The sequence below is a fragment of the Geospiza fortis genome, unplaced genomic scaffold (assembly GCF_000277835.1).
Source record: "Geospiza fortis unplaced genomic scaffold, GeoFor_1.0 scaffold130, whole genome shotgun sequence".
Taxonomy (NCBI): Eukaryota; Metazoa; Chordata; class Aves; order Passeriformes; family Thraupidae; genus Geospiza; species Geospiza fortis.
In genome coordinates this window covers 10,043,569-10,070,993 of record NW_005054300.1, presented here as the reverse complement: position 1 = coordinate 10,070,993, position 27,425 = coordinate 10,043,569, and the positions used below count along the sequence as shown (strand labels likewise).

The window sequence follows — 27,425 nt, the reverse complement described above, 5'->3', positions numbered from 1 at the left end:
CTGAAAATTGACAGTTTTCCAATGGTTACAGGGTTGTCTGGCAGTCTCCTGCAGTTTGTGCCCTGCGGAACTTTTGGGAGGATTGCAATATATATTGTGATGGCTGAGATAATGTACTGCAGGGGAACATTTTTTTGGTGCTATACTACACAGATACAAAATCTTCAACTGATTTAAAACTAGAGAGCCCAAACAAATACATAGAGTTAACTTTTATGTAGGCTTTGTTAGTTACTGAAGGGTGTTTGTGGGTGTCACATTAAGAAACCAACTAAAGGACACCAGAACTGTTCGTGCACATGCTCCTTAACAGATTTATGCGCTGTTACGTCCATGATTATCAGAAAAGCAACACTGAAAAGCAAGGAAAGCCCTAAACACTGTAAAACAACTACTTTTACATTTCCTACTAGGTATACTGGGTTTAAACTTCATTTTCACATGGTATTTTTTCTCCTAGAGTTAAAAAAATCAGTAAGTTCACAGGCTTAAGAATAAAATGAACTCCTTATGACAGCAATAGATTTTTTTGAAGTATTTTTCAAATCTGTAATGAGATTTTAGTCTTCTGTAAAAGTATTTACAGTAGCATTGATTCAGCTTGCTACAAAAGTTAGAGACCTGTAATTAGATGGGCTTTTGTTTGATTATAGAAAGCAGTAAGTCAAAACACCACTAAACATCTCAAGTTTGGTTTTGTAGGGATACCAGAAGAATGGTAACTTTATCATGTTAGACACAAGCTCATTACAAGACATTTGGGTATATTTTGGGTTATGATGGCAGCAGGTTGTTTGCAGATCAAAAAGTGAACATTCAGAATTTTATTTAAAAAGTCAAATGCAAAACTTGGCTTCTTTGGGTCTCTAAGCCAAATAATATGTACTTAAGTATTTGAAAAAAAAGTTTTTAAAGGAAAAAGAGCACTAAACTAAGGTGTTGACAATATTTTTTAAATGAGCAAGGCCCTTTATTTTGACCTATTAATATGCACAACTATTATCTCTTATCATATTATCTAGACACTATTTTAGAGGAACTTAAATAAAGGAGAAGGGATATTGAAAAATAAGAAGCAATATTGTTTGCTTGACATTGTTAAGCTCCTTCAGAACATTTACATAAGTTCTTACTCTATTATTATTGTCACTTGAATTGCCCTCTTATCTGCTCAATTAAAATTCCAGTGTCATACTTGACATTTATAATAATAAAATTTCATTGTTAGACTTCAAGAAAACTTTTGTATATGGAATTAACAATACTTCTGAAAGTAACTGCAAAAGAAATTGGCTTACCTGTACAAAGTAAACTTGTGCATCTTTATGTCTTCTGAGTGATTTATTTTAAGGTAATGTAGAAAATGCATTTTTCATTTTTAAAAAATTGCTTTTAAGTTTTTCTTTTGTATAAAATGTTATTTCAGTGTACCTGGAGACATATTTTAAAACAAAGTACTTGAACTGAAAATCTAGGAGCATACTAACATTGTCATGAACTGATCCTCTAAAATTCTAAGTGATCTTTTACTGATTCTGTTTGCTTTTTATTTAAAGCGAGAGAGAGATGCATGGTAATCTGACTTCTAGGAAATACTTGATGTCAAATTGTAATTCCTATATCGTTCTCTTAAAAAGCATGAACTGTTTCAATAGGCAATATTTTTACAGGTCAGTTTACTTAGTTTTAGAATTATTCCTACAACTACAGTGGAATTACTTTCAAGGAATCAATCTGTCTTTGGTGCTTGAATCTGTTCCCTTGGCAGAGGTAACTTTGAAGCCTCCAGCCTTGGAGAAGAGCTTTACTCTGCCTGATTCGTGTCTCTCTCTCTCTGCTCAAGCTCTTGCTCTAGCACTATATTCAACAAAAGGATGTTTTTCTGCCTTGTATTTGAGACAGTTAAAAGCTAATCCTTACACATGGTGTATGTTAAACTGTTCTCATTGGTTAATACAAAGACTCGCTCTTCTTCCTGTGCTTGTCTCTGCAGTTTATAGGATGCAGTCATGTTATGCTTCTTTTAATTTTAAATGACCGTTTGCTTTGCTTTTCCTTCTTTTTGTGCTACAAACATAGTGGATTTATGGTCTGTGGGGTGCATTATGGGCGAAATGGTTTGCCACAAAATCCTCTTTCCAGGAAGGGACTGTATCCTTGTGCTGCTGCAGCAGGTTGAATTAGTTAGGAAGTCATTAACCTTCTTATTGATGTTGTGTCATGAAGATGCATATTGTACAATTTTTTTTTTATTAAATGAACATGGATTTTTCTCGTGATACACTTAAAAAGAAAATCATTTATATTCAGGCTGCACCTAGCAGTAGGACATAGTCTCTGCTGGTCCTGTAGTTAGCATACATTCACCTTCATTCATTTCATTGCACATGCTTTTTATAGTCACTTCACGTGTATGTCTGTGTCTAGATATTTTTATTTATTTTATTTTAATAACTATCTTTTATGTTAATATCATTGCATTTTGTTTTCAGTTGACATTTGGTCAGTTGGGTGCATCATGGGAGAAATGATCAAAGGTGGTGTTTTATTTCCTGGTACAGATCGTATCCTTACCCTTGGCCTGAGACATAGTTGTAAAAGGTCAAAAGATACTGCAGTGATACAATTCCAGATTAAGGTGGTTCTAATTCTTAAAATACTGGTTTTAAACTGCCTTTTCAAATACCAGTTTGCAAGTTCATTATATACCACTTGGACAAACAGACTTATTTTTTTTTCTTTTTCCTTTTTTTCCCTCTTCTTTTCTTTTTCCAGTGTAATATAGTCCCTCTTCATTACTTTTGAATGTTGTCACACTTAAGATAGACTTCTTTTTGTTTAGATGGTGTTTTCTTGGTTCATATGCATTGGGTTTTACTTCGGAATTCATTTTTATGTTGTAATTTACTGATCTTATTTGGTGCCTGAGCATGTTAGTAGTTACTATTCTTTGCATTTATAGAGAATGTTTACCAAAATTCCTAACCATATTCATTAGTTACACTCTGGAGATTTATTTTCTGTATGCAGAAATGATCCTGCAAGGAGCTTTCAGAAATACCTGGTATTTCTGTCTTTCTATTCCATGAATGGTTTGGTAGTGTCTATATGAGTTGTCCTGTGAACAGTATTTCAGACAAAGAGTCTGCTCCAAACAAACAGAACTAAAGCCTCTAGATCTTTGCTAAAATTAGTGAAAATAATTGGACTTTGATATCCTATTTCTTTTGTTATTACTTACAGAATGTTTTTTAGATGCCATCAGAAATGTTTCCTGCTTTTGGTACAGGTTACTGTTTAAAAATTGATGTCATACCATTTAGGGGTGAAAGTGGGGTGTAGATTTTTGAGCCATGGTAAGGAAATCCAGAGCATCCTTACTTTCACACAGCTCTGTCATTGCATGAGCTGCACCATGCTTTGCTTTATGCATCTGGTTTGCTGGCATGGCTTTTCAATTTAGACTTGGTGCCATACAGTGTAAATAGTTCTTTTGTCAAGGCCTGTACTAAAGCTCGGCAGAGCTTGGGAATCCTTATATAGAGATCTGCTGCTGAGTTTCAAGAATATAAGAGAGGGTCTGCTTCAACCCACTGTTGATTTGGGTAGCCTGGTATCCAATCTTTCATGGCAGCCAAAGAGAAAATGTTGGGGAGAATGTGAATTAGTGTATATAAAATTTTACCTGAGCTCTTCCCCAGTATTTAACCATCTGCAACTAGGAATTCCTGAATCAATTTTTACTTTTTTTGTTTCAATAAAATATACTAAATTCTTCTGCCCTGAAGTGGTCAGTTTCCCCTTTACAGTGTGTAAACTTCTCAGTTAAGATGTTCCTTATGCATGCTTGAAACTCTAACTTCATTCAAGTCCCTGACAATATTGTCACTGACCTGTGTGGGCCAAGCCTTGGTCCTTTGTGTGCCCACTGGTGCTGAGTGTTGCACGTCCTTGGTGAGAGGTTGCCCAGGACTGAGGTACCAAAATAAGAAAGAAGGACAAAGCACCCACTTGGGGTCATTCTCAGGGGTGCCTTGGTGATGTGTAGTAGCTTGACTGCTTCCAATGTGTGTTCAGATCAGGGAGCGAGTTCTCCAGGACCCAGACAAGGACTTAAATTAAATTTGTTGTATTTAAATATTTGGTGAGTCTTCTAATATTCTGTTTCTCAGAATTATATCCTTTTCTAGCCTGTAATGATTTTGAGTGAAATACATGTTGCCTTGACTACGCTATCATAGTCTTGCTTTGTTTCACCATGTAAGAAAGTAGTCCTAAGTCATGATGATGAACTTGATACTTTATTATAATTTCCTCTGTTTTCTCTGTTGGTTATTTCATGTGGTTTTAACATAACTTTGTAGCTGAAAACCAGACACAATGTTTTTCTTAGCTGCGTAACCTTAGATATTGATCAATGGAATAAAGTTATAGAGCAGCTAGGAACACCGTGCCCTGAATTTATGAAGAAACTACAGCCTACAGTCCGAACTTACGTGGAGAACAGACCTAAATATGCTGGATATAGTTTTGAAAAACTCTTTCCAGATGTCCTTTTCCCAGCTGACTCTGAACACAATAAACTTAAAGGTAAGGTCTGTCTTCTGTGTGTTGTATGTTTTAAAGTTTTAAAACTTTGATATATTGAACAGAAGTGTAGCTTGGTTTTGTTCACTATAGAATCATCCTGCTTAGGTTCTACATATTTATATCATGAGAGTGGATGAATGTGCTGACATGTGTTTGTCTCCATTTTCATATCTTCATGAGACAGCTCCTATTCTTGGAGCTGTCTTCATAAAGACATGTAAATATCTATATTCTTCTCAATAGCAGGTGCCAACACAGTTTAGAGAAAAGTGGGGGGAGGCTGGGATAGAAGTTGTGTAGGCAGAGCAGATCTTTGTTCTCTAGGGATGAGAATAAAGAATTTATCTTCATAATATATAGATACCCTATAGTAACTTCAGAGACTTACTGGTTCTAAAGGCCCACCTACTCAGTGGAGTCTCTCACGGTGTTCTCTGTGACTAAAAGGATGTGACAAAGGGGCAGTAGGTGCTTGCCTGATGCTATTTGAGATAAGGCTGCACTGCCACCTGAGCTGTTTTCACATGAGGATGTCACAACAAGGGACACTGTATGCTGAAAATGGATAATGAAACGCGTTTGACCTCTTTCCCACCCGTGTCATTCTCTTCAAGTGTTTTTGCCATCATATGGGCCACTCTCCTAAACCCCATATTATGTGAAGGTTGCATAGATATTTAATTAGAACTTGATTACTCTGACCCTTCTCTTTAAAAGTTTGAAACACTGTGTTATGTGTTCTGTATATGGGAGTAATCTAAACAGAAAATTTTGTTTTTGCAGCAAGTCAAGCAAGAGATTTGTTATCAAAAATGCTGGTTATAGATGCTTCTAAAAGAATCTCTGTGGATGAAGCCCTGCAGCACCCATACATCAATGTTTGGTATGATCCATCAGAAGCAGAAGCTGTAAGTCCTTGTTTTAGGTCTCTGCTTAAGAATCTGCTGTATGAAGCCATCTTGCTGTGCTGCTTGGTACAACTGCTTGACAAAAGATTGTTGCACATTTCATTAGAAGCTTAACTGAGACATAATTGTTTTTATTGACATTGATAGATGTGCTTATTAGAAATAGCATCAGGAATGGGCTGAGGTACTTGTCTCTGTGTTTGTGTATCTCTGTGTTGGTGTATAATTGCCTATCATCTCCTGAACACGTAGTCATGCATCTGAAATCTTTTCTATAGGGTTCTAATGTATTGAGCTTCAGTTGTTTCAGTGTGATTTGATTGCCCTTGATGGGGTTCTGAGGTATTTATTCTTGGGGAAGCAAAATGCTTTCATCAGTTGTACGAATTGATACTATTCTTCAGCTAGAAATAAGTGTTTCAGCAAAATCTGAATACAAGATCTTGAGCTTTCAGTTATTAAAACTAATGAACAAAGGGATTAATGTAAATTTTTTCCTTGAGAAATTAGTTGAAGGATAATTTCAGCTTATGAGAAAAGTTATTTTTTTAAAAAGAAAAGTTCAGTGATGGCCACTAAGAATAGAAAAAACTACGTGATGTAGACAGAACAATTATAATCTGCTGCTCTGTAAAGGCTAGAAAGAAGATTAATTATTAACAGTAGCTAAAAAGAGCTGCTTGTGCTGGAGACTGCTGCACTTAGGAGCTCTTCTGCCAGACTGTTTCTCTGTTACAGTAGTGTAAGCATATTTGTTAATTAGAAGAACTTTAAAGACTGTGGTAGCATCTAAAAAACAAGCTAAGTCCAAGTATGAACAGATATATAATCATGTAAATATTATTTTTAAATCAGGTTCATGTTCTGAATATTTACTTTCACTTTAAATTTATAGTGGTTCTATATCCCTTTTGATTGCTCTATAATGAGTTAGTTTTGTTTTTCAGCCTCCACCAAAGATACCAGATAAGCAGTTAGATGAGAGGGAGCACACGATAGAAGAGTGGAAAGGTAAGAAAGGCATTTAAAGTATAATAAGCCTTTTGGGAGTATGCTGGGCCCCAGTGATTATTGTTATTGAAGTTCTTCTGAGCAACCTAATAGTATTTACTTCATCTGCTTGGATGTCAGGGGAACAGACCAGTGCTTCACAGCCTCTCAGTGGTTGGGACACAAGCTTTTCTTGCAAAGGAGATGAACCTTTGAAGTGAACTGAAGACCTGCTCATCTTGGTCACCTTTTGCAGTCCATAGGACAGCATTCATAGGGAGGGTAACTCTTCTGGACAAGCTGCTACAGTTGAAAAAGATGCAGAAGCTTGAGCTATGTATGTTACGCTGACTTAGAAGGACAAGTCTTCAAGTGGTCCTGGCTCTTTCTTTGAAGACTGCTGATCGAGTTTCCCTTACCAAAGAAATCATTGATAAAAATTGAGTGGGCCTTAGGGCTCAGCTTAGCCTCAGGTCTCCAAGCAGCCGGAATAAAAGAGCCCTAGAGCAATGCCAGTGTGTTCTCAAGAGTCCCAGGCCACTGCAGATCCAACAGAAAAGAATGTACTTTTTTATATCACTTGCCAGTTGTTGTGTAGCCTATAATCTGTTGTTCAAAACTAATTCTGAACAGTAATAGACCTATGAAATTTAAGTGGACATTTTAATGGGAGATGTATTATTGATCTAGTTTTGGGTTGCAAATTCATTTTTTTCCTTCCCTTCTCTGCATTTTCAGAGTTGATATACAAGGAAGTCATGGACCTGGAGGAAAGAACCAAGAACGGGGTTATACGTGGCCAACCAGCCCCTTTAGGTTGGTTACAATAAAAGCACAGTACAAGGCTCCACTGAGTTTTAGGTCGGGAGGGAGTAAAGCTGATCAAGACATACAAAAGTAACCTAACTCAAAAATAGGGCTCTTGAATTGAGACATTGTATATTTGAGTGGAATATTCAGGGCTGACATCATTTTATTGATCTGTTCGATCCCAATATCGTTGTCCCTGTGTAACTGATATTTCATTTATTTCAGTTCCTGACACACTATCTGTTAAGACCCACATTAAGACTCTTGTGGGTTTTATTTATTTTGATAGTGGATTGAGACACATCTCTTCAAACTTGCCAAAACAGAAAAGTAACAGCCATTAGGAAGAGACAGACTAATGCGAGTACTGAACTGTGCAACTGTATCTGCAACTGATTTGCTGTTTTGTTTCTCATAGCACAGGTGCAGCAATGATCAATGGCTCTCAACACCCATCTTCATCGTCATCTGTCAACGATGTGTCTTCAATGTCAACAGATCCAACATTGGCCTCTGATACAGACAGCAGTCTAGAAACCTCAGCTGGACCTCTGGGTTGCTGTAGATGACTACTTGGTCTTTTGGGGGGTGGGAGGGGGGTCCTTTTAGTCATTAATAGGGCACTTTTAAAATTTGGTGGTATTTTTGAGTGTTTTTTCAAAAATAATCATGGAATTCATCATCAAGTGCTGTAATTTCAAACTGTAAGTTGTGTTATAAGCAGCCACTTTTTTGCTGTAATTAACTGTAAAATATTAAACCTGGTAATTTTTATTGTGGTTTTAAAATCTGCATATTTGCTTTACTATTATGCTGCTGATCTTTTTTTACTGAATTTGTAAGATTTGTTTTATCAAAGCACATATTAATGTTGTGGTCATTACCATATGATGAATTATTTAAGATTTTATAGGTTTTCAATTTTTTAATTAGAATTTATTCCAGATGTTTTGTTCATGATATCCTTCAAAGTTTTATGCTTGGTCATACATCTGTGTCCCAGGTGGAGGGGGAGAGAATTCAGTGCAGCCAGCTGTAGTTTCAGGCATACTACTGTGGTGCTGGGTAGTGAACAAAATTCACTTTTATTTTGGCCACTTGCCTATAGTACTTCAGCAAAAGCAACAATTAGTGAGGTTTTTTTTTTAGAGAAACAGAAAAAAAACCTTTGCAAAGTAACATTATCTGAATGGGTTTATGAACTTAAGAAAGCAAAGCATATCTTCAAAGCTGCAGAAATATCCAGCCTAGCAGAGTAATGTGATGTTTTCTGCAGAGTTGTGGCATGCCAAATCTTGTGATCGCCATAAAACATGAGGATACTTCATGAATAATACATTGCAATGCCAATAAACTGTTTACTTCTAGCTTGTAGCCTGTTTTTGTACACACAAAGTGAAGTGTATCCAGGATGTTTAGACTGACAAGAGGGAATATCAATATGCTGTAGCTGTACTTTCATGTGAGATGTGATTCTTGGGAGTTCTGGTTCTTACTAGTTTTGTCTACTAAGGCAAGTACTTTTTGAGTGCTTTTTGGGTCAAAGAGGGAATGACATGAATGCAATAGGGGCAAAACTTCAGCTACTCTTTCTCCACCAAAAGTAACTGATTGCTAAAAACCATGAAGTGGTAGGAGAACCTCAGGATTTCTGTAGCTAATGCATTAATTGAGCAATATATGCCATCCAAAGGGGGGAGAAGTAGTGCTGTATAAATTAATATTTATCTCTTTCATTTCACCATGAGATCAGTGTAGCAGAAATCTTAGCAGTGGTTCATTTTAAGTCATAAATATTCAGTAGTTTTCATTAACGAAGCTCCAAGTTTCAATACACTTTTTAAACAAAAGATATATTGAGATTCATAGAACAGTTAATAAATAGTCAAGTAAGATGGTGCTGCTCCTCACAGAAGTATTTTAACTGTTTACATTTTATATTTACAGAATGATTTATGTATAACTGACTTAAGTTTATGTATGAGTTAAACAATCATTCAGAATTTATTTCTTTGGAAAATGCAGATTTTTAGTGAAACTAGGCTGTATAATTGATTGCCTTGTGTAGATGCATATTTTGTGTAGTGAATTAGAATGTGAAGAGGAATTCAAATTAGTAAAGCTCACAAAAATGGGCGTAAAAGATACAGAAGTCTTGCCAGGCACTGAGCATAAGCAAATAATGTAACTGCCTGCAGAGGTCATCCAGGAGTGACTGGTGGTCTTCAGTGTGGTTCCTTCTGCTTGTTGGGTTAAATAAGCATCTTTTTGAAGTTTTAACTGAAAGAGGAAAATTTGTCTTTGCAGTAAGTTTTAGAAAAACAGAAGTGATAGTAATGTCAATGTTCCAACATGTCTTTTTGAAATACATGCAGGGTTGCAAGGAATGGTAATGTCTCAAAGATAACTAAATTGATAAACTGCACAGTTGTTTTCCTGGCCTGGCTAGACTGCTGGTAAGTGCTGTGTGCGTGTAATTTTGCTTTCCTCATTTATATCTAATACTTCAATATTGCCTTCCTAAGCCACATTTGTTAAGGCAATTATTTTTGCAGGATCCTGCCAAATTGTATATTACCTCAGAACAGGCAGGACAAGTTTGGATTCATCTAGCACTGGAATGTAGAAAATGTTGAACAGAGACCAATGGAACAGTCTATTTTGTAATTTTTTTTATCAAAGTTTAAGCTGTGAATTAAGCCAAAAATTTTGGTCAAACAAAAGTACTCCATTGTTTTATAGGGTCAAGTGATAGTGTGGTCTGCACAGTGTAATGAAGTTAAGACTGACAAAAGTAACTTCTGATGCCTCTCAGTGCTGGTAAAAATAAATTGTTAAATATAGTTCCTATTTAAATTTATTTTTGACCCCACTGGATTGCAGTGATGACTGAAATATTTTGAACCTTAAAAATACTTTTTGCTACTGCTTTCCAGTGTCCGAACTATGTAGTGACTGAACTGAGCTGATAACTGCTAAGGAGAACTGAGCTTTTCTTCTTTCAAGGCAAGGTTAGTGAATGTGTGGAACTGCCCACTGCAGCCTGTTGCAATGTGTGAGCAAACTGTGCTTATTGCTTCAGTAGGGTCAGGCAAGAGTTCACTTTTGGCACCATCTTCACAGGAGTGCTGCTTATTCTTTTTTTCAGTTGCTTGCATTTTAGGCAAATTAGGGTTCAAAGACAAAATCATATTCAGTAATCAAATTATCACAACAGCATCGTAGTCTTAACTTCCTTTTTTATTTGTTGAAATATAAACTTTTTTTCAGATAGGTGTACACTGCCACAGATAGCAAACAAATGGGTAACTGGAATTCAGCTGTCTTTGTCTGTTGTTAGATTATATGCTATACAATACACTGTACAATTTTAAAGTATTGTTAAGTTTTATTTTAGACTTCGATTTGGAATCTTCTGAAGACAACAGGCTTCACTAAAGTGCATGCAACTTTCTAAGGCCATTCCAATCCACTGGGAGTTGATATGGATTGAATTACCATGAGCTGTCTGATCCCTTAGCTCAGGTGAGGTTCCAAGTTGGGCAGTAATAGCCTGCCTTTTCTGGACAAAGCTGTAGCATGCAGCAAGGGTAAAGCAGCTCTCTCCTTCTGTAGAAATAGGTTGTTCAAGAACTTGAAATAGAGATGGGGTAGGGGAGGAATTAGTTCCCTTAGAGTGTACTGGGATGCTGTGCTGGGAAGTCTTTTGTTGGTGCAAGCCAGTGGCTCAGAGCTGATGTGTTGGTGTGTGTGAGCAGCTGTGCTGCCCAAGCACAACTTCCTGGTGGAACATGCTCAGCCCTGGGTCAGTGCTCAGCTGAGCAGATGTGGCACTTTGCCCTGGCCAAGCTTGGGCTTTTAGCTTTGAAGAACTTTTACTATGTGAGATGCAGCAGCATCTTTCTGGGCAGGAATTCCAGGTGGACATTGCATCAGCACCAGTGGTGTGGTGGGAGTGTCCTGTGTCCCCAGCACCAGCTGTGCCAGTAGGGACCTGCTGCCCAGGGCCATGGCTCTGTAGGGGATGGATGGATGGATGGATGGATGGATGGAGCATTCAGCTCAGCAGTGCATGAAGGAAAATGTCAAAAACCTCCTACAGGAGGATGGTCCTACCCAGCCAATAATCTGAAGAGTGTGACAGCAAATGTTTCTTGATAAAGATCATGGGCAAAAGTGGAGAAGCAGGTTCAGCTTATACTTGGTCTTACTTTTTCAAGTTGCTAAAGGGAGTGAATTACAGTTTCTAGATCTGTTTTTATTTGCTTTTGGCAGCAGCTTGTCCATACTGTTACATTTCATTTTCCTGTCAGTGGTTTGGAGCAGTTGAAGGAGAGCCTGTCTGTATTTTTCAGCAGAATTAGAAAGAGGTTTTTATTGAAGCATGTGATAAGACTGTACTGCCTACCCAAATTTTCAACTAATTTAATATATTCTTAGTTAAGGGCACTGGAAAATAGTGTTTTAAGTGGTCTCACTCCCTTCTCTTTGTATGTCTGTGTTACAGAAATGTGTTACAAATCAGATCACATTGTGTTTCTATTTCTGCAGTTCAAAATTTAAGCTAGGTTTTCTTGAACTACCTCACACAAACTTTCTACGTTTCTTAAGTAAGCAAAGCTAACCCTTGCTATTGGAACTACACTGAATGTGAATAGAAAATACACCTCCTTTAGAAAAACAAACCTATTGGCCAATGTTGAGACAATATCAGTATGTTTCTTATCTATTTCACGTAAGATGTTCATGTGTAATATATATATAGCCTGTGTACAGTAATGTACATCTAGATTATTGTGTTAGCTGTAAATTGGTGATTTTATTATTGTAGTCTGGTTTTGTAGGGTAAAAATAGCTTACTAGTAATGTCAGCTCATCCTTTACATTTTACAAAAGGAATAATTCTTGGTAAGCTTTGCATACAGATGAATTACTTTTGTAGGCCCAATATCTAGTCTATTTTTGAGAGTTCTTTAACTTTTATTACTAAAGTTGAGAAAGAAAATCCCACCCCAATTATTGTGATCATTCCTTCTGCCCTTCTTGAAGTATATTCTTAATTTTATTATGTCCCAAGAAATATGAAGGGGAAGATGCACCATTAAAAATACTGGGGAAAACCAATTTTTTTTTCTTCCCCACATTTGATACCTTTTTCTGCTTTTCCTTTATTCCCTCCAAATAAGCTGTTGGTGGGCATTACTGAGAACATTGTGGGGTTTTTTTAACTCATTCATGCCATAGGTCATTACATGTGCACCACTGGAATGTATACATTGTTATCTAGTATGTCAGTTGGTTATAATGATATTTTAAATAAAAAAGAAAAAAAAAGTTTGACCACCATGCATTTAATGTTTCTTCATTGCCAGGCTGCAATGGATTTCATATGGATTGCATACTAGGGCTGCACTTGTAATCTTATTAGTGAGAGTCCTTCCTGAGCATTCATCTGTTTTTTAATGGTACTGTCCTGGTTTGTGTGTGAGTGCACTTGTGGGCAAAGTGACATGTTTTTTCCATTTCTTCATTCCCATGGACTTTGGATGTGCCACTGATTGTTAACAGCATTCATGGTCTTTGTGACCAGTGGGAATCCATTCTTGCTTCCTTGCTGCCAGCTGCAGCCACCTTAATTCCTCGAAATACAGCTGAGAGCTGTGCTGCTGAAAGAAGTAAGCCTTGGGCTGCATGGTGTAAGGGAGAATCTCTGAACACTGCATCTTGCAGAGGCCTGAAGGCTCTGACTGGAGAGCTGACTTGGATGCCTGGAGCACCCACTGCACTGGCACTTCTCCCACAGGTAAGCCCCAACTAAAGTCACTTCCAGCGCAGTTTCAGTGCTTCCTTAACAACTGCAGCTGCCCTTGAGCCGTGCTGGTGGTGCCTTTGTGCCCACTTCCAAGGGAAAGGGACTGTGACCACAGTGCAGGCAGCTTTGTTTATCTGGGCCACCAATTTGTGGGATGCTCTTCTAGGAATGTGGTGGGACTCAGAAATCCTCTTTTTTATTTGCATATATCAGCATAAAATGCAGCCAGTTTCTCATGATAATGTTATTACAAAGCAAGGCCAGAGAGAGCTGTTGCTCTGCCCAGGATTTGTCTGGTGGCTCAGGACTGAAACACTCCTTAATGCTGCTGGCTTCAGTGGACTTCTCTTGTGAATGTAGATGAGTCATTAAGCTATTAATTCATGTTCCTTTTTGTGTTAAAAATGCCATGACCTACCGAAGCTTTCTTCGTTATTCTGAAGTGTTGCTGCTTTGCTTTTTTTTTAAGCTATGTTGGGGTTTTTTTCACTGAAAAGTTTTTACTGTTTTGGTTTTTTGCCTGCATAATACTGGAAGGGATATTCCAGGCTGGGAGGATGGCACAGGTGAAGCTGTGGTAAAAAGTAATCTATTCCAGGAAACTTCTGTCATGTTCAATTAACAATAACCAGACAAACACTTGCTAAGAAAGCTGACATTTGAATCAGAGACTGTAACAAGTGAAATGTCTGCAAACTAAGGAGTAGTCTCCGGTGCTTGCTGTGGGCAAATGCATTGGTGGTGAAGAGTATGGCAACAGGAAAGGTAGGAAAAGGTTTATCATCTTCCTCACATAAAGCCATAGTGTTCTTTGAAGCTGTGTACAAGTGGATCTCATTTCTTGCATAATTGCCCATGTCAGGAGTTTAGCATTATGGTCCTGTTGCTGCACTTGAGGTCAACATCCTACTGTAGTGCATTTTAGTGTGAACTGGGTTGTTTGCAGCTTCTTGCCAGGTTTATTTACAGCAGTGGCTCATCTTCAAAAGCAGCTGAAATTTATTCCTCATGAACAGGAGCCATAGATGTTGCTGGAGCACAACAGCCAGTCTGGAACTGGTTTGTTTCACTCCTCATTTTGAGTGCATAGAGTTTCTTTGTATATTAAAAAGACTTAATTTTATTTTGGATACCACATTATGCAGTGTTAGAGATCTCACGATCCTCTCCTGGATCTGCAAGTTTGGGATAGTGGGTTTGTTAGCAGTTACCTAAGGTTAAATACTTAAGAACTGAGCCCTGCTGACTGGGAGCCCAAACACCAGATACACCAGACAAGCAGTGACCAGGACTGCTGGTTAACTCTCTTGAGTTTGTAGTGTGAACTAAAGGGAGCAGTCTGCGCTGGATACATACAGGAGATAATGCAATATAACTAGTGTAAGGGAGGTGTGGGCTGTCAGGATGGATACAGTGAAAGGCTTCTATGATTTGGGTAGAAATAAAAGAAGACATTAAAATACCCTGCTTGCTACTAGTACTGGGATTGAATATGCTTTCTATCAGTCCTGGTGTTCTACTTACCACCATTAGACCACCCTCCAATATTAAGGTTTATTTTCTGATGACTGACCTTGTACCTCCAGCTCCCTGCCACACTGCTTGCTTTTCCAGCTCAGTCACTGTTACTGCTTCTCTCTCACATTATGCATCTGATTATGCTGCTGTTTTAAATGGCCATTCCTTATTCCTTAAAGGATAACTTGAGACCATTGCTAATGAATTCAAGGCAGAGGTGGGAAAAAAAGATGGGGATGATGCTGATGCCTGCAGGTGGCAGGCAGCTGCTGCTGAACATGCAGGTACCTGCCTCATGCTGGGGCAGTAAGGAATGCAGGGCAGCTGGAGAACCTGGGAAGTAGGAAAAAGGTTTTGAAATAACTGAGTGAACCAATCCACATGATTTACTGTGTCACCTTGCTTGACATTTCTTATCCAGGAAAGATTAGGTTAAAATTCTGCTTTTTGCTCACTTTAAATGGTTTACATTTTTTACATTTCTATAATAAGGAGAAGTGTTACAGTGCAGTAGAAACAATTTGATACCTAGATGTTTTAAATATTTAAATACCTGGATATCTGTGAGATGCTGAGGAGAAAGTATATCTTTCAGTATTAACTATCTCTTGGTATGTAAAAACCCATTCTAAGGTTATTTCCAGACAGTGAGTCAGTCTTCTCTAGTAAGAAATGAGATTCAGGGCACTTTTTCAAAATACTTAAAATAAAGCAATCTTCTTTGTTACAGTCCATACTTTCCCTTTAGCCAGTTCATGTTGTTGTGGCACTTTTTGTTAAAATTCTTTCTCCTTAGAGACTCCCAAGCTACCTCAGGATGTCAAAGATGGAGTGCCAAGACAAAGTGAACAGTGCTGGGCTCGCAGGTGAAATTCAAGCTGAATCTGGTGAAACAATTTTCTGTGTGCAGGCTCTGAATGGCTCAGGGTGTTACAAATGCTATGCAGAACTTCTTGAAATCACTTGGAAGGGAAGTCAGCCCAGCAGCAAATTACCAGAACTTACAACTTCATTCTAATGATTTTTCCTTAGCAGAAGCAAGGAACTTGGGATGATGGGTTGTTTGCAGTATTCTTCCTGTCCCCTCATATCCCTGTAAGAACTAACAACAAAAATATCAGCTGGTGTAAGGAGAAATGTTACAAGGGAGGTAAGTGTACATTTTGCAGGAAAGGTTAAGGATAGATCCCCACCCTCCCCCCTTTACCACCCTGACAACCCCCACCCCAACTGCACTAATTTCTCTTACCATAAGTTTTGCTGTGAAAGTTTGGATGTGTTTTGATGATAAGGATCTTCCATCTTCTGCCTTAATACATATATCATCTCAGGAGATTTTTTTTCCTTGCAGCTAATACTGCTCTATTTTTGGCTCAGAAAACCTCCAGATACCTAAGGCAAAATGTGCATATTTAAAGTTCCAAAGAGTTTGTGTAGCCAGTCTCATTATTAATTAAGTTTAATTTAAAGTTGCATTTCTGTGAAACACTGAAACCATTAGGTGGGTAAGGGACAATTTTAGTGAATTGTCAATATTTTGGTATCTTCAGCATGTTTGCAGACCTTGTTTTCACAATATCTTCATAAAATAATACCACTCTAGGAATGAGAAATTTGAACAAACTTTATGGAGGGACAGGGGTGACAGCCACCTCGTTAAATCCGTCTGGCAAATGTCCTGGCTGTGGTGACAGACTGGAACTGCCACCTTCCCAAGCACAAGTGTGGGAATCCCTCAGCTCCAGGCTCAGCTTGTCTGTTGATTCTGGACATCCACCCACTCTGCAGGACCTTCCACTGTCCTTGAGCCAGCAAAAGGATGGTGCAGCTCAGTCCAAAGATGGCAGCAGGACACTGGAGAAGAGTGTCTTACTGTTCTGTGGATACAGAGGGGACCCACTCTTTCTTGGCAATCTGACACTAAATTTTCAAGCTTTATGGTCAGCAGTCTTTCCCAGCTGGCCCAAATACTATAGCACATGTAAAGACAACAGGGCAAGTGTCACTGAGAGCACAATCACTATAGAATTACTCATGATACATGAGTATACCAGAACAAAATATGCATTTTCACTCATTTTGTCAGGAACAGGATTTTCTGTACTTATTCTACTTGGAGACTTTAGCACTTTGACTCCCAACAGTTAAACATCCTAATGTTGAAAAAAATTCTTCCATTTCCTTCTGCAGGAGGTAATTTCTCTTTTCAGCATCTTCACGAGCACGTTCAGAATTCCTCAGCTTTATCTCCAGCATCGTGTATTTCTTTCGTTCTTGGTCCAGTTCTTCTTCTAACCTAACCACTTGGTTCCTCAGGTCTGCACTTGTTTCTTCAATTCTTAAAACCAACAGAGAAGAAAAAAAAAAGGCTTTTTAAAGTGGCTGGATAAATACAGCTGATAACTATAAAAAACTAAGAGGAACAACTTAAATTTAACATATTCTAAGAGGAAGTTTTAAAGGAGAGAACTAAATGCTATTTCATTACTGTTCAATTTAGGGCAGAGCTTCCTTTATTTGCATCTTGAGAAAAATGCTCAAATCTTAGAAAACAATGCTTACTTTCCAGCACCAGACTGCCTGCTTAAGGAGATTGATTAACTCCTTAACTCCTCACTTAGGCAGAGTTCCAGTATATAATCCCAAAGTAATCTTTATCCATGTAGGGATACTGTGTTTCCCTCTATGGATATCCTAGACAGAGGAACATCCTTAGGGATCAGATAGGAATGAGGTCACAGTCCTTCCTCCCCATCTATTTGATGGTATTCTCTGTGAAGTTTATCACTGACATGGGGGTGGGGTATGAGATTTTATGAAACCCAGTCTTTCATAGGAGGAAGAATCAGAAGAACAGTTCTTAAATGTATCTGGGCACAAAGTTCTGTAGCAAAGTTCAGAGCTTTTCACTCTGGAGGTCAAAGAACAAAGTTCATAGTTTTGTGATTTCAAAGAAGCACAAAAGGCACAGCACTTGCTGTTCTCCCCCTTTTGTTTCCCAATCACAAGACCAAGTAGTGGCATTAATACTAAGGAAGGAATATTTTCAGATAGGAATTTCTGATTACTAGAATATGAATTTAAAAATGAGACTTTTACAATGAAAGATGCCCCTTCTTTAAATAAAATAAATACAACCTTTAAAAATAATTTCCAACACAAAACCATTGCCACCTCTCCTTGATCAGCCCAATATTCAACTTTGAAGCTGGGGTGTGGCATCCCAGTGGAACTGTGAACAGATCATTTTTAGTCAGGGTAACTGATTATCAAGAAGGCCACACTACTGCCTCATAACAAAACAAAAATAAAAAAAAAGAGGGCCTTGGGCACTCCTAGAAGGGTCTGAATTCCACTTCATGACCAAGAGGCAATGCATCACCTTAAACTTTTCCTTTCTGTTCCCTTACATACAGCTAAAGATGGCAGTTTGATTATTGTCACAGTTTTCACAATGAATCTAAGTCACAGGTGCACTGACCTGCACCAAGTCCAGCAAAAAGCAGCCCCTGTGGATGAAGGCAGACCTTTATGTCCAGCCAGTGTCAGCTGGAATATGACACTTCTGAAGCTGGGGTGCTTCTCTACACACACATAACAGCTCTGAGCTGCCAATTACATTTTCTACCACTGAGTTTAGGGGTCAACTACAGCAGCCTGAACTGCTAACTCAGGACTGAATTACACAGGGTCACTGAATTACACAGGGTACACAGCATTGCTACATTCATAACAGTCCTCTCCCAATGCTTACACTTTCTTTAGAGTGCCAGGTGGTAAACATGAATTACTGAAACTCAACAGAGAATGTCTGGTAATTATATTAGCCTTGAGGGAGAAATGCTCGGGAACAGAGTGGCTACAGGAAGGCAATAAAATTTGCCTCCCTCTGACTAAGAGAGAGAAAATGGGCAGTTGATGAGAAATAACAGCTTTTCCATCAGCAAGTGTTCCTTACCTCTGCCCCAGGCAGGTACTCACTCTGCTTTTCCTTCACTTATGTATGTGCCAAGAAAAAAGCTCATATTCTTTCATTAAAACATGTCCTGCTAGATATACACAATTCTGCAAACCACACAAGCACATGTGCAATTTCAGGGGACTAAACTATCTTCAATAAAATAAAGCTGGTGAGGCAGCCTAAATCTTTTGTGCTGAGCAGCCTCCCTTCTTTGCTAGTTAGCTCCTGTCTTTCCATAGTAGCAGACTTCCATGCAGTCTGAAAAGGAACATACTTTTGCACCTATAAATTGCTGCAGATGTAGTAAAAACATTGCAAAATTTTTGAGAGCTGAAAAACTTGGCTTGAAATTCTTAGACTTGACAGCACAGTCCTTAGGCTGTAGGCCCAAACAGGCAGAGTCATCCTGTTTAATACAAAAAGGCAGTGATTGCACCTTGCCTGGTTTTATGAAACTCTTTAGTTCATTAGGCATTCTCCTCAGCTACTTTGCCCTGTGAGACCTGGCCAATTTAGAGTCCTCCCCTGGAGCCACAGTGCTCTCTGTCCTGTCCAGCTGCAGGGGAAAGGCAGGTGTTGGAGATGAAGCAGCTCAACAGCTGGAATGGAGAACAGATCTTCCTGGATGCTCCTGATGTCAGCAGCTTAAGGCCCCATTGGAGCAGTTTTACTGATAGAAGGTGGAAAATCATCTCTTCCCCCAGGCAGCAGGCAAGATTGTGCAGCTACACATTTCCAGGTTCTGCAGCCTGGTATTTCTGTTTATTAACCTGTATCCCTGCAACAAGGCCTGCCAGGGCAGCTCTGCACAATTAAATGTAAGACACATAACCCTCACCTCCTCCCATTCTGTATCAGTAGGGCATCAAGAAAAACAAACCATGCAAGTCATGAACTTCCACCCTCATTCACAGACCCTTCCCAACACCCCATGCTAGCAGCTGCTGGTGTTTCATGAGCTCTTACACCTTGAATACAACAAGGCGGGGCTTTTCTCCCACTTGGGGATGTTAGGTGGGAACTGGAACTGCTGCACAGCCTGATTCTCCTTCCAGCTCCACACACCAAGGCAGCACAGTGCAAGAGCCAGAAACACAGAAGAGGCTGGCAAGCCACCATCAGAGGAAATCATAAAATAAAGCAGGAAGATAGCAGGAGGAATTCCTACCTTAACTGGCCCATGGGAAGAGATCACAGTTCAGATACATTTTTGAGAAACTACCTTAACAAGAAAAAAGTGCCAAAAAATGCAGCCTAAAGCTGTGCTACACAATCCCAACAGTCTTATGTACTTTTGGTGCCATGTTTGGGAGACTGGCAGCATTTTCATACCTCAAGTTCCAATCTGAATTTTAATAATTGAAGTAGTATAACAGTAACACCTTAAAACTAAAAAACCCTAAACCCTGAGAACTCAACTCTGTAAGAAACAGGACTACAGCCCTTCTTCACTGCAGAGGACTGGTGCTGCAGAGCAGCATGTATTACAATATGATGTGCAATTTTGCACACGGCTGTATATTAAAATATATCTAATTCCTTTAAGCACCAGTATTTTGTGTGCCTATTTCCACTGAATGCTTTCCTAAAAGTCTATTATCACATACGCTCATAAAACCTAACATACTCACACAAATTAATGACTCTCTTGTTATTAATGCTTCCTACAGCCCCAGCCCTACACACAGCTCTCCTGAAAGCTGAAAGGAATTTTTCTGAGCTCAGATGGAAAGTACAGCACCAGCAGTCATGCAAGGAAACACCAGGTGGCAAATGACGCAGTTCATGCTGCTCCTCCAAGTTAGGCTGCCCCATCAGCCAAGGACCACTCTTCTACATCAGATACCAAAAGTGAGGTTTCTAGAAGCTCAACATAAAAGGGCTGCTCAAAACATTACAGCTGAGATGCAGTCTCAATACCACCACTCCAAAAAAAACGGTGGAAAATAATCAAGACCAGTATCCTCAAGAATGCTGGTGTTGGGAAAAGAACAAGAAGCCCTCAGTTTCAGACTGGTCTGGGTGCAAGTATCAGCACCTGCACAGATCATCCTTGTTGAGGCCTGACCATCCTGGGTCCCAATTCCTCCCTACAAGATGTTTGCTTTGCTATTTCTCTGACACTAAGAGCAGACTTTGGCATTACCTGTGCAGGTCTCATTTACACAGAATATGAAGCATTGGATTTCCCTGTGTCCCCTTTGTTTTCTTTTTGATGCTCTCTTAAATCAGGGATTCAGAGAGTAGCAAGGAAAATGTAGAACCAAATCTGCTGCCACCCAACCCCAAACTTCAGGGCTGAGAACCTGGTACCCTTGGCAGCCCGCACCCATGTTCAGACAGGGGAGAATGTTGACAGATGACTTCCTTGTGCCCCCTGCAGACGACATTACCTTTTGATACTAGTCTCATACTCAATCCTCTGTTTGCTCAGCTCTGTCTTTAGCTCCACCACCAAGCTCTGTAAGGCCCTGGAGCATTGGACAGAGTCTCGGGAAGCTGCAGCCGGGTCACTCTGTTCACTGCTGCTGCTGCTGCAGGCTTCAAACCTGTCCATGCTGTTCTCCAGATCTGCAGTCTTGCCCTCGCTCTGGGACAGCGAGCCCTGAGTTACCCACTCGGTTTTTAGGGAGCTCAAAGCAGAAGAGTCACTGGCCCGGCAGGCTGGGCAGCTGCTCACCGAGTCCATCACGGAGATCTCACAGGATGATGTGGACCAGGTGGTGCTGGCCATGCTGTGTGTGCTGAGGGACAGGCTGGATGAGGGGACATTGTCATAAGTGGAGAGTCTCTGGGAGGAACAGGAGTCTTTCACTCGCTCCCCAGAGGCTGTCCGGCGATGGCCTCGGAGGGAGTACAGGCCGTTCATCAACCAGTTCCCGCTGGAGGAGAGGTTGGGGATATCTAAGGATGAGCTGCCCAGCTTTGGGCTCACAGACCGTGCTCCCTGCTGGCGGAAGGAATATTTCCATGGAGGCAGCGTCTGCACTCTTTTGCTGGGGCTGGTGGCAGGCTGGGTCGATTTGCCACTGTGCTCTGGAGGAGTGATTTTCACTGCAGGTCCTGGAGTGCCCTCCAGAGCCACAGCATTGCCAGAAGGCAAATCAGTGGGGCTGGCAGCGCTGTTCTGTGACCTGCTGTCCTCCCCGTCCTCCTCGGAGATCCACTCGACAGTGCTGCGCTGGCGCATGGGTTTGATTTCCAGCTGGCTCCCTGGCACATCCGCCTGAGGAACAGCAAAGATCCGCCCCTGCTCACTGATCAGCACTGTCATCAGGTGCTGAACCAGAGAGGTGCCTGTGGATGGAAAACAAAGGCAAGCAGGTGAGGAGACATGAAAGACCTCTGCAACTCACCCAGCCTGTTTGCATGACTAGGTTGCATCCAGTTTCTTGGTCTGAGCAGGCCCAAAACTATTCTTATTGAAAAACTACAAATTTCAGCTCAGGCCTTCTGCTGTACTCAGTGTCTAGAGAAACTTGCAGGAAGTATGACATCTGCATTATATATGCACTTGCAGACGGTGTACAGCAAGTACTGAAAGTGCTCGCTGTTGTGTAAATCCACAGAAATGTGCTGCCACTGTCTTCCAGGAGTGGAGCAGACCATTGTGAACTAATAGAGAACACCACTTACCAAACCTAATATAAATCACTTCCTACGAAAGAGGAAAACCTTTAGAAGGGTGAGTAAGCAAATCTATTTTTAAGTATTGCCTGAAAGAGAAAAAGGCAAACATACTCAAGGTTCAAGGCAAGAGCTTGATTTTATTAATGAGTTTTTAACCTAATAGCAAGATGTACTTAGCTCACCTACCACCTCTATTTTATGTCTGTGAATGCAGGAAGAGAACTAAATGTCTTGAAGATAAGAGCATTCCTAACTATTTAGCTGTCAAACTTCAGGTATTTCTATTTGAAATGCACGGGTTAAATTTGAAGAGAAACAGAATTAGAGTGCTTTTTGTTAAGATTATCAGTTTATTTAGGAGACACAGACTACCCTGAAGCTAAAAAAAAAGTCTTTCCACTTCTCTGTCACTTTTATCTAACCAACCTCAACTAAATTCTCAACTCAAATAAAAGCATTGCCAGTCCTGCTTATTAAGTCTAAAAATCCAGCCTACATATCCAAATTTTTCTACAGTTCAGACCTGTGGCAATACAGAATTCCAGGTCAGATCACTGTAGTGTTTTTATACAATGATGAGGAGAGACCCCAGCACCTGCACATGTGCACCTCCCCACAGTACGGGCACCTCTGCAGAATGAAATGCCCGAGCTGATCCGAGCCCAAACTCATCCCCTGTGCCAGCTGAGCAGGGAGCACGCTGCTGCCAGGGCTGCGAGAGCCGCACCAGCGCTGGCCCCGTGGCCACTAGGGGAAGTCCCAGCATCGCACACAGGCAGCTCACAGCTGTCCCCAGCTCCAACAGTGAACAACAAGCACTGCTCCCGCACTCCCTGCTCCTCCCCGATATTTGCACCTTCTGCACAGACAGGGGAAGGTATCAAATGTACCCTTAATAATAAGGCCCACATCTCTGAGGTAGGCTTCGAGTCCCTGAACTACTGTAATACGTCAGGTCATGCTCTGAAGTTGTCCTGCTGCCTTACAGTGAGTTGCCATCGTGGGACACACATCTGCACATGACCTGTGAAGAGCTCAAGGCACTGCTGCTGCTGAGGCATGACAACACTGACCTTCTGTGAAGGATTTGCATCACACAAATACCATGTCAGCTGTGCTCTACAGCTAGAGAGCAGAACCAGAGCCAAAAACAGGCATCTTGGGCATGGCATCTCCATCTGTGCCTAATTAATTAATCAATTCTTTTTGCAGGCTTGCCAAAATCCTACAAAACTTCATGCAAAAACCTTGCTAAAACTTGCACCACAGTAGTCATGTTTCAGTGGAACCTGGGAGAAGAGCAGTATCCCAGCCCTAATGTCAGCCATATTTGATTCGTATGGAAGCAAATAATTTTAAAGCTTCAGATTTTTTACATCCAAAATTAACTGATTTTCAACTCTTTTATTTTTGATTATGTGAAGTTTTGATCCATATAGTCTCTTTAGAAGACAACACTTCTAAGACACTTCTAGTTGTAGCCACTGTGTCACAGCCAGAACTACAGTCCTCTCCTCATGGCCCGGATGCTCTCTGCAGGGAGCAGCATAACCACTGAAATTCACCAATACTAAATAATTGCAGTTTGCTACTTAAGCACAGTCCTTCTGAAAAAAACAGCTGAGCTTTCATTTTAGAGGTAGGCTCAGAAAGAGTTTCAGGGGTGTGGAAGCATCTCCACGTGGTGGAGAGGAGAGACACTCCCAGTCCAGTGGTGAGTGGGACAAGATGCCAGCTGGAACACCCCTCACAGGCCCTGATGAAAAGGATGGCTTGACTTGTTCTGACTGTGCAGACAACTGATACAGCTATCAAGGAATGTATGGCTTTCACTTACAGCTCCAAAATACAGCTGCTGTGCCATTCCCCAGAACAGCACCTACCTTCCATCATGGTCACTGGATCCTCCATTTTGGGCCGCAGAATGTTTGGTCCAAATACTGTAGCCAGGTTCTGGACACTCATCTTGTTAATGCTGGAATGAGCCTGAACTTCATCAAGGAACCTTGAAAAACACCCCAAGAAAAAATCAAAGGAGGAGGGAATTCATAAGTCACTTCTCAGACTAAAAGCATTGAGTTCGTCCTGTTTTCATACAACCCTGACACTTGAAATGATCTGAGGAACTACTGTAGCTTAGATATTCAGTGTAACCCCAGATCCCTGCCAGTGTAGGAACCAAAGACAGGATGTTTTCTGCCAGAAGTACCCACCTAGCAGTGACCCAGCCTACTACTGGGTCTGAAAGGACAGATTTTTGCATTTTCATAGAAATTCTCAATTTACATGGATTGACTTTGGTGAATTTTCACTTACAGATATTATAGAAGTAATAAGTCATCTCCTTGTCCGAGAACTAGCAGCCTGTGGAAAGAGCTCTGTGGCTTGGCTTGAATCTAACAAAATACAGATCACAGAACCATAATATGGTTGGAGTTGGAAGTAGCCTTCAAAAATCATCTCCTTCCAATCCCCAGATAAAGAGGCAGTCCAAGAACTGGGAAAACCAACAGAGATGAAAGGAGACAAGGCTGTGGGGTCCCTGTGAATCTAAGAGGAAGCCACTGCCAACCCCACTTACAAACCAGAGCAAATGCCAGCCTAGCTATTCTCACTGCATCTGCTACTCAGCTTGTGTCATAATCTTCCAAGTGTGCAGTATGTCTACCTTTAGTGATCTGTAGGTGCTTCTGAAATAAACAATATAATGTATTAGTATCATTCATGCCTGCTGCCAAGGCTTCAGGTGGCAGCAATTTGCTTGGCTGATCCTCTTGGATAAACCAAGAGCTTCCTTCAGGCAGGCTGCATTCACCTCCACATTTTTAAAGGAGTTGTAACTTTCACTTAAGTGGTGGTTTTTGAATATTCATACTTTCAGAGTATATTATTTGCATATAAGACAGCCGCACAAAACTTAGAGACTTTTCCAAGTGTTAATTAATTTCACTTACTTGCATATGTATTTGAGGAGGTTGTAGTTGGCTTGGGGCAAATTCTTCACCTGTTTAACCAGTTCCTGGGTACCCTGAGGGACAGGAAAAACAAGAAGCAGAGCTATTAATGTAAATGCTGCAAAGTAGATGTGACCTTCCTTTAGGACTACAAAGTCCTCTTTCCACAGCCAAATGCTGAACAACAGAGGATTACAAAAAGGCTTTGCTTTAGAAGAAGTGGCATCCAGTGTGTTGTGCCTTACCAAAACCCACTGTCCAGAACTCTATTCAGTTCTCAGTGGAAATCCTCCTGTAAACTTTAATGGTTGAGATAGAAGTCTACATTTATTGAGGCCTGCCAGCCTTTAAAGCCTGCCTGGCATTGGTATCAGCAGATGTGCCTTTGTTTGAAACTCAGAGGCACTGAGTGCATTATAAATACATTGCAGTAATGCTCAGTTGAGCAGAGGAAAGTTTTTTCTTGAAAAAGCTAAATGAGTCCAATTCAGCTGCCTCCTTTTTAATGACATCCATTTGCAGTCATTCTGACCTGGGACATATTTCCTCACAAAATTTCTGTCTTTACATTCTTTACATTAAAATGTAAGATGACACATCAGCTGAAGGAATGACTTCAAGCCCCGAAGCTACTTAAATCATCTAATGAAAACCTCTGACTCAGGAGGTTATTGTCCTGCCACAATCCCAAGTATCATTTGCTTGTTCCTCAATGCTGCTGTTGCCCTGGAGATTTGCTTATTTTTGGACACAATGAAACCTTTTGTGGAAAAACAGATACCAAAGCACATTTAAGGAAGAGTGATAGCTGCAAATTTATGATGGAGAAATTCCAGAAGGAAATGGCTCCAAAAAAGTGCAGCTGAACATTCATTTCAAACTCTTGAATTTTTAAGAACTGTTAGGAAGGGAATTCGGTTGGCCAAACTCTTGCAATGTATTCCTGATTTCTCTGGTCCAGACAAGTCAGAAGGATCCATAGAGCAGTGCCTAGTCCTGCCTTCCTCCTTATTACCTTAAATATACAGGTATTTTTTTATTCTGTACATCCCAGCACAAAAAAAATAATTTGCTAATAAAAACCTGAAACTTAAAATTCTTAAAAGCAGTAACCACTTTATAATTCCTTAGCTTAAACACTATGCTTGTTTAACGGTGACAGCAATGGAGATGCCATTAAAAGGCCAGTCTCTTCTGAAAATCTCAATTCTCTTTTTTAACTTCTAAAAATTTTTCAGCCAAAGACAGCCGCTACTGATGTGAAAGTTAAGGTCAGTTGTCCAGGTCAATCAACTTTCAAGTGACAAGTTTGAACCAGAACTAGGTGAGCTAACAGACCTAATTCCCTCTTGAATTTTGCTCTATAACCCAATTTATTTCAAATAGGGAAATCAGGATGGTATTTGGCACTGTATTTGAAGTGCTCTGAATTAAAATGCCATTGGCTCTTCTGGATCTAAGATAAAACTTTGGAACAGATACTTAGGCAGCTGTGAACAGCAGGAAACATGACCTAAAGGTAAAAGATGCTACCTGAAAGAAAAGACGGTTCTAAGAATTTACAATCAATGCTTTGTCACAAGGAATCTCGGGCACAGGATTACACAGAGAGTATCTTTATATTCATTGAAGTACAAACACCTGACAGGTAAAAAAAGCTCTCTCTCCTACTGCAGCACGTATCAGCTCTGCCAGATTTGTCCTCTTCAAGGCCTGACCAACAGAAGGCAGAGGCTTAGCCTAGGAACACCAGAGTGACAGCACAGGGGAAAACACCACCTTGAAACCCTGTAGTGACAAACAGCACTGATCATTGCCAGTGTCTGCAGCCCAGCAAGCAACAGAAGCACTGTACTGTTATTTATCATGGGATTTTGCAGAAATAACTCTTACCTCCTTGAAAATGCTGCTTTCCAATGAATGATCCCAAACCCAAGGATTTTGCAATGTGTGTAACAGATCAGCACCAATTCAGAGCTTCTAGTTTGGCTGGAAAACTAGCAACACTTTAAATGTTCATAAAAATTCAGATGCCTCTTTAAAAAAAACTTGAATACCTGTGTTCAATCCACTGAACTGCTATGTGCATCTCTAGTGTACAGGTAGCAGTGAAGGCTAAAATACCACCATGCAAAGGCAGCTCAGACTCAAATGAGTTTTGAAGTTTTGAAGAGTCTTGCTCTAAATTTTCAAACGCTCCTCCCAATCAGTTGGGATCAGAATCAAGTCTTTTCTAATGCTGCAGTCCTGCT

General features: G+C 40.2%; 2 protein-coding genes across 7 annotated transcripts in view; one reads left to right on the top strand and one right to left on the bottom strand.

Annotated features, from left to right (window-relative positions):
• MAPK8 (mitogen-activated protein kinase 8) overlaps positions 1-12,641 on the top strand; it is a 38,601-nt gene extending 25,960 nt beyond the window's left edge. For 2 of the 4 annotated variants that reach the window (XM_005416480.2, XM_031062352.1), the window contains exons 7-12: positions 2,080-2,151; positions 4,408-4,590; positions 5,374-5,498; positions 6,446-6,509; positions 7,227-7,304; positions 7,722-8,665. In XM_005416480.2, coding sequence (XP_005416537.1) covers positions 2,080-2,151; positions 4,408-4,590; positions 5,374-5,498; positions 6,446-6,509; positions 7,227-7,304; positions 7,722-7,867 — 668 coding nt within the window. In that variant the 3' untranslated portion in view covers positions 7,868-8,665. Of the gene's footprint in view, positions 1-2,079; positions 2,152-2,492; positions 2,565-4,407; positions 4,591-5,373; positions 5,499-6,445; positions 6,510-7,226; positions 7,305-7,716 lie in introns of all 4 variants that reach the window. The other 2 variants (XM_005416484.2, XM_005416481.2) reach the window with 2 other exon arrangements.
• The window catches only part of ARHGAP22 (Rho GTPase activating protein 22), a 57,653-nt gene continuing 40,748 nt past the window's right edge, over positions 10,521-27,425 (bottom strand). For all 3 annotated transcript variants that reach the window (XM_031062337.1, XM_031062341.1, XM_031062344.1), the window contains exons 5-9: positions 25,174-25,247; positions 24,103-24,224; positions 20,983-21,886; positions 15,878-16,966; positions 10,521-15,730 (exon numbers count right to left, since the gene is read on the bottom strand). In XM_031062337.1, coding sequence (XP_030918197.1) covers positions 16,738-16,966; positions 20,983-21,886; positions 24,103-24,224; positions 25,174-25,247 — 1,329 coding nt within the window. In that variant the 3' untranslated portion in view covers positions 10,521-15,730; positions 15,878-16,737. The remainder of the gene's footprint in view (positions 15,731-15,877; positions 16,967-20,982; positions 21,887-24,102; positions 24,225-25,173; positions 25,248-27,425) is intronic.